This window comes from Stegastes partitus, unplaced genomic scaffold (assembly GCF_000690725.1).
Source record: "Stegastes partitus isolate 25-593 unplaced genomic scaffold, Stegastes_partitus-1.0.2 Scaffold1153, whole genome shotgun sequence".
Classification (NCBI taxonomy): Eukaryota; Metazoa; Chordata; class Actinopteri; family Pomacentridae; genus Stegastes; species Stegastes partitus.
This window is the reverse complement of record NW_007578884.1, coordinates 38,503-45,929: the sequence shown is the minus strand read 5'-3', so window position 1 is coordinate 45,929 and position 7,427 is coordinate 38,503. Positions and strand designations below refer to the sequence as shown.

General features: G+C 40.5%; 1 protein-coding gene across 1 annotated transcript in view; it reads left to right on the top strand.

The window, feature by feature from the left end:
- The first annotated feature begins 5,103 nt into the window (after positions 1 to 5,103).
- The window catches only part of LOC103368429 (rho GTPase-activating protein 7), a 39,422-nt gene continuing 37,098 nt past the window's right edge, over positions 5,104 to 7,427 (top strand). Inside the window, exon 1 of the mRNA XM_008296810.1 lies at positions 5,104 to 5,330. Within this exon, the coding sequence (XP_008295032.1) occupies positions 5,318 to 5,330 (13 nt within the window). The 5' untranslated portion in view covers positions 5,104 to 5,317. The remainder of the gene's footprint in view (positions 5,331 to 7,427) is intronic.

The window sequence follows — 7,427 nt, the reverse complement described above, 5'->3', positions numbered from 1 at the left end:
TGAACTTCAACATTTTAAGGCATGTTATTACACCTTTACAAACATATTGGTGAAGAAGTTGTTTGGTAACAATTCAGTTGCCAGATTTTGATATTTTTCCCTTACTATTACCGCTAAAGCAAAAGCAGGACACCAGAAAGGGAATATAAAAATTCTGAAAACAAAATGACAGTAAAAGTCATTTAAACTGCTGAGTGTTTTCCAGTAGAGAAATAAAATTGGCTTTTTCAATTCATCAACCAAGTTTCAATACTTAGGATAAGACCCTGCAGTGCTATTTAGTCCACTGACGTAGCTAAAAACTGTAAATCTTTTTAAAATACACATTTTTGTCAATATTAAAACAATTTCTTAATTAAAAATGTATTTAAAGCTAAAATGTTCATGTAGCAACAGTAGCAGGAGGAGTCGACTGATTATCAGATCAGATATTCCAGTTTTTTGATTTTTGATGAGTTTTGTAGGGCCGGGGTTCCTGATAAAATTAATTTATAGTTTAGTTTATAATTCTTAAAAATTAAGATTTAAACTCTTACTGTGAAGTTATATTATTTATAAATATCAGTTATTGGTGCTCTTGATTACTCATAAGCCACATGGACCCTGGAAAAACAAAAAGTCGGAACTGCAACAAGCTTTTCAGTTTTGGAAGGACAGTCATAACCGCAGACTCCAAATGGTTTTCTCAACATTACAAACACATCGTGCAGAAACAAATTGCTGATTTACACCTTTTACTGCTCCACAAACTCCTGAAGAAAACAGCTATTTTACGTGGCGCCTCTTCAGCTCTTTGCCTCTCACACTGTGCAGGTCGCAGTGCAACAAAACAATGATACCAAAGTGGATGAAACGCCGCGTGACGCTTTCTTAAAGCATTTTATACTCAGAGAAAGTTGACATTATGTCATCGGTGTTTTGGTGAAAGTGGCGCTTTTGCTCAGAGAAACAAAGACTGACTGGATGCTGTAAAAAATAAATAAATAAAATAAAATAAAAAGGTGACACATGCACGGATCACCTGAAATAACGTCCACATTTCTCAGCAGTTTGAAGCATCTTTGAACCTTTTAAAGTTCATCCCTTTACCATTTCTTTGTTGTTAAATTCAAGTCTTACCACTTAGATCGCTTCCCTCCGTACATGAAATCTGAATATCTGAACTCTTTGTGTTTTGCAGAGAAAGGAAGGAAGTTTTTGTGCCACAGTTGTGAAATTAAATAAACCAGCGAAAGACCGATTCAACAATCTGTTTGTAAAGATATCAGAAAGCCCTTTTCTTGCAGTGACAAGCGGCTAAAATAAAACTCGAGGGAGATGCAAATTAAACAAATTTGACTTGTCTAAATCTGCAGACTCCTCCGCACGCCGATAAGAATCGTTTGGCACAAACAAGCTGCACATTTTGAATATGATTGGCAGAAAAACGAGGACAAACTCTGCCAGATTATCCAAACGCCGGTTTAAGGAGGCTCTGTGTGTGGACGGTCCATTAGCTCACACTCTCAGATCACTGAGCACCAATAAAGAGCAGATCTAATCAGATTCCCAATAAATCGACAGCGAAAACCGTGTTTGACTTCAGATCTGCGCCTGCCAAGACAAACAGTCCACCCAAAGAAGGGTTTTATTTTAGTGGGATTGATGACTGAAACGTTATTGCTGCTACTTCAATCGCACAAACAGAAGGAGATTAGCTGTGATGTGTAAATTAAGTCCTACGTACTTGTTCAACGTTTTGTTCCGATTCAAAACCGCAGATGTTTGTAGCGCTGGAAGCCGCAGAATTCATGAGTCAGAGAGCCGAGTCGATTTATTTATCCAACCTGCTTCCCTGGAAGAGGCAGCTTAGGACACAAGAGATTATTTTCAACACAGTTTCAGCGAACTGAAAAAGACTTACGGGATTTCTTGAAAATTTCCGATCGTCACCCATTGAGTCTGGAGAAGCTGTGAGTCAGTATTTGGTCTTAAAAGACAAATTATATTAGAATAATAGATAAATTATTATTGACTGACCGTGCTGGAGTTAAGTTCAACAAATACTGCAGATAAAAGTCCTCTTTTTAGAGATTTTCTCTATTTTATTTTATTTTTTTTCCTAATTTTGTTTTCTTTTTATTTACATTTTTTATTTTAATCCAGTTTAGTTTGTCTTCGTTGTTTGGTTTATGGTTGATGTTGCTGATGGCGGACTCGTAATTGTGACAAATTTAAATTTGACTGATTTGCTTGAAACTTTTTTATCCTAAACTATAGATATTTAAAATGGTATCTGTGAAATTCTAGATTGATATATCCAATATTTCTCGGGATCTTTTTTTTTTTAAAGAAAACCAACAACTGCCCATCGACCCACTTTCACCACGTTTATTCGCACGTTGAAATTTGAAGCGATGTTTGAATGACAACATCTCAGGAACTATTGAAGACAAAAGCCTGAACTTTTCAGTTCTTTCTCATCGTGTCATTGATTCAGAATCTGCAATATTGAACAAGTAGCTTGAATGAAATAAAATAACTGAAGCTATCATGAAAAGTGCCATCTTTAAGCTCATATTAACAAAAAATAATAATAATAATGCAGAAGTGATCTAAAGATATTTTCTGAACTCTATGTAGCTGCATGTCACAATAATATTGAAGAAAAACATATAGAAGACTTCATAGTATTAAAAAATTGGTCACAAAAATGGAAAAAAAGTTATTTTTGTAGATTTTTCATGAGTGATCAAGCAGGTTTGACAAGCTGTAATACAAAAACAAACATACTGCTGAAGTAGAACAGAGTTCTGGGGTTTCAAAATGATCAAAACAGAGAGAGACTAGTCAATATCATGATGAGAAATAACTGTGAAAAGTTTTTTCTATAGTAGTTCCTGAGATGTTGTCGTTCAAACATAGCGTCAAATTTCAACGTGCGAAAAAACCTGCCGAAAGTTGGTGGACGGGCTTTTTAATAAGTATACATCTCAAAAGATATTTACTGTGTTAGGCTAAAATTTCACAAATATCTCTACAAGTATTTATAATTTATGCTATAAAAATATCAGAGATGGTTGAGCAGAAATTGTTCTAAAAAATGTGTTGATTTGAGATGAAATCTGAACTGACACTGACTGATCCAGCAACGTGGGTGAACAGGGCTGGCTGCTTTGTACCAACACTGTTTGATTGCTAGTTTTGATGTTTAAGTTGCTGAAATTTCATACAGAGAAGTCCAGTGAACCCTGTCTGACAGATGAAGTAACGGGTCTTGCAGAGTGCCATGTTAGAGGAGGGACGCGGTTCAGGACGGCAGGCCGCTTCCTGTCACCGCTGCATCGGAAATACCAGCGCTGAAGCCTCGGAGGCTGGATTCAGATTAGACGTCGCACATTCACACTTTCACGAGCACAAACAGTACGTTCAGAACCACCCAGAGTCGACACGCAGCCAGCTGCCCAGAGTAAACACAACCTCGCATACTGTAGCCGCCTCAGAATCCTCAAACGCACACAAAAGGACGCGCACACACAGAACCTCCCATCCGCTGGGAGTATTGTTGGATTCTTCCTCCTCTGACGCCCGAGAGGCTCTGGCTTGGGAAAAGGAAACGCAGTCTTGTGTAACCTTGCACACAGCGGCGAGTCGGAGAGTGTTTGTGTTAGAGGTCGGCCTCGAGCGAAAGCTTTAATCCTCATTTCTGCAGCCGCCGTCTATTCAGATCCACACCGAAGGCCTGTGGGTTCGGACTGACTCAGTAAATACATGAATAAATACACAAGTCGCGCGCTCTTTATTAGGAACGACAACCTGCCAATCACGTAGCAGCATGAAATCCTGCACCAAGAAAACTGACATTGTTTTTCCATGATACATATTGAAATCTGACTTGAATCCATTTTGTAAAGCTGCTTCCAGTGTGACACTTATTTACTCAAGTGCAAGCAGTCACGACGTTATTGGTGTTTTTTTTTCTGTCTATCAATAATGACAAGGCCTGATAAGAGGTTCCTACTGGACCACATCTACGGGAATGACGTGCAATAATAAGTCATTTAATGGGCTGAAACATGCATCATCTGCACATCTTGAGTGTAGCTGGGGGATCCGATGGAGACGTCTGCATCCCAAATGTCCAGAACGTTCCCACGAATCACAGATGTTGCAAAACATCAGAGGAAATATGAAGCAGGCGACACAAGAGATTGAACCTGCTGTTCAGAGCAGCTGCTGCCATAAACTGCTTCACACACACATATTAGAATCAATTAGTTGGAATTATATGCTGCGATTTGATTAGCGACCAAAATGGTACCTCGCCATCGATTTGTTGTCGACGTGATGTTGTTAGCCTCAATGCTAGCTGTTCAGGCCTCTCTCTGAAAGTTTCTCCTCCTCTTTGCTCCGAGACTCTGCATTGTGGGAAAAGTCCATTACTTGTTTACATGCTCCCACTTTTTCCTCCTCCACTTGTGAATTAATGCAGCGAGTCGCGCGAAACCACTCATTCCTGCTCACCTCTCCACTCCTCAGAGGGAGTTATTCACATTTAAAAGCCCATAATCAAACACCTACGCGTTAAATGGAAGGCCATTAACGCTAATGGTATACCTTGGACCGAGCCGAGATGAAACCTCGAGGAACTGCGGACTATTAAGGGGCGCGACGAGGACTTTATCCTCCTCAGTGAGGAATCTCCCTTTCGTTTGGTCTGAAGCGTCTGTTTTCCGGCAGCAGACGGCCACGAGGAGGTCAGAGGTTCTCGCCTGGTGAAACGTATTCAATCTGGAAAGGGGAGGAAAGTTCGTCTTGTTAATCTTCTCGTTGTGATTTTACCATCTCGGGGTTGTGATGCGGGCCCGAGCAGTGGGGGGTATTGATTCGTATTGAGCCTCTTTGCAGGTGAAGTAGAACGTCTGATTTCCTGTTTTAAGTTATTAACAGAGGAGAACAACCTGCCCCTCCCTGCCTGTGGTCCTCCAATAATCTGTAAATTCGCCAACTTGAAAGTCCTCCCAGCTCCTCTGGCCGGCGCTCATGTCTGCTGAAGTGTTCCCTGGAGGTTATTTTTAGGACGCACCCCCGCCCTCTGAAGCTCAGTTGGTCCAGTCCGGGCCAGAGGAAGGGGAGTGGTAGGGGAAAGGGGAAATCTTCAACAATGACTTCATTAACATGATGCCCAACATGACCAGCACGACTGGACTCTACTGCTCTACTGCTACAACTCTGGATATGTGACTTTTGGATTTAATTCCCTGCTTTCGTCTGATTCTACTCTTGGGGGGAAACATGGAAACCTGCTGAAGTTTCATCCATCAAACACTTCAGAAGCATGTTGATCACAAGTGAGTAGGAGCTCACATGTTGCGCTGTGACAGACGGCCAGATAATGACATTACGAGCCTCTCAATTCGGTTTTCTTTTCGGTGACAGATGACAGTTGCTGCTTGATGACATTCATTAAAGAGCTGATTGGTTGATGAGCTTAACGAGTTGTAATTAACGAGGACCTGATTGAGCCTTGATTAGTGTGAATACGGCTCTTGGGCTTCTTTATAAAATTAACTGTAGGACCGCTTCAGATTAAACGTGCGAGTCTGCCGGAGAGATTTTCGGTGTAAATGTGTAGTAAAGTTGTTCTTCATTCTTGAGGCTGAAGAGGAATGTTGAAGAACTGAAAGGTCTTTATTGTTTGAAGGCCGTGGGCCTGGAAACATCACGAGCGCGGCTCTGAAGAGCGTAGGACCGCTCTGAATGTGTGTGGGTTACTTTAAAATGTGATCCGTTGAAGGGAACTGAAGATATTCTGTGTTTTTCATGTGAATTTGGGCCTTGAAATGTCATAACACATAAGAGTGTGTGTGCAGCGGAGCACTCCTGTATGTAAATCATATGTAAATTATTCCAAAACCGGCGTTCTTATCGTGTGGTACGTGACCTAAATCTGCAGTTTACTTTTGCTTTTAACAGTTTCATTTATGGACCTGACATTTGCTCTCATTACACAACGTCACCTTTTCTTGTGGTGTGTCAGTAAATGAATCGGAGAAAGTCGGCTCTAACCAACACTGTGGCCTGTATTAACCACAGGGTCAGTGGTGGTTCCAGTGGGATGAATGTGATGTTTAAATGGTGCTTATTTAACATCACCTCGTTAGTTCGTCTTTTAGTTCTTAGTCTCCTTTTTAAAATATCTGTAAAACATGTTTTGACTCTCAAAATGTGCATGTAAAATACGGTTGTCCAGGTTTGAACCCATCAACCGTCAAACCAAAATGACAAATAAGATCCGGTTCCAGCTTTCTGAATGTGAAGATTTGCTGCTTTTCTGTTTCCCATCGTTGTAAGTCAAACATCTTTGACTTTGGACTTCAGGGCATTTTAAAGTTCACCTTTTATAAATGATGAAAAGAGAGTAAAGAACAAGACGGCGGTGGCAAATAAAACGGTCATAATAACTTCATTAATGTAGCCTCTTTCTAAAACAACATTTCAAGATGCTTCACAAAACAGACATTAAATCCAGGGCAAAAAAACAACCCAAGGCCAAGGACCAAACACCAAACTAAATAGAATCATCACAAAGCAAAGAATAAAAAGCCACATGCTAGAATCTAGTAAGTAAAATATAACAGAACAGAATAAATATTTAAAATTAAGTTTTCTTGGAGGAACTGTAGTTTTTTGCCACTGAAGGCAAATACAACAAACGTCCTTCAGTTGGTACATATTCTTCGGTGCTTTCCCTGTTGATTGACTTCCTACATTTCCCAGAATGCCTTTGAAAACACAATGACACTTGGCCCAGTTGAGGTGAAGCTAGAGTTTGCAGCTGCAGTTAATTCTGGTCCATTTGCTCGTCCTTTACTAGACACTTGCAGGTCCATAAAAACAAGCCACAGCAGGCCATAAATAATAAGAATATATCAGCTGTCCCTTGTTCTTCAAAGACAACTTTGCCATAATTTATTCTAAAAACTGCTGTCAACCTCCAGAGCCACAGAGGAGCTCACACGAGTTTGTTTTCGCTCCGCCGGTTAATGAGCTTTTCTACCTAAATGCACAAGTGGCTCGTTAGGTGTCAAAATATCAAATATCCACGGAGCGGACCGAAGTTTCAGATCTATTACGGAGGCAAGAAGTGCTGTAGTCCAAACTAACTCGCAGCCGTTTCTTCACCGAACGATCCTGAGAAACTTCCAAGGAGAAAGTGAACCTTGAAATATGACATCAAGACATAAAAATCATCCTTCAGCGTGAGTGGACAGTCCACAGACAGATTTACGTACATCTAATAAATCTTTCGCTGAATCCTTTAGCTGCTTTTTCTCCTTCAGCAAAAAGACAAAGAAGCCAAATGATGCTGAATTTTCGGAGCCGAAACCTTTAAAAGTGCAAAACTTCACATCTGTTCAGGGCCGGTCCTGACCAATTTGGTGCCC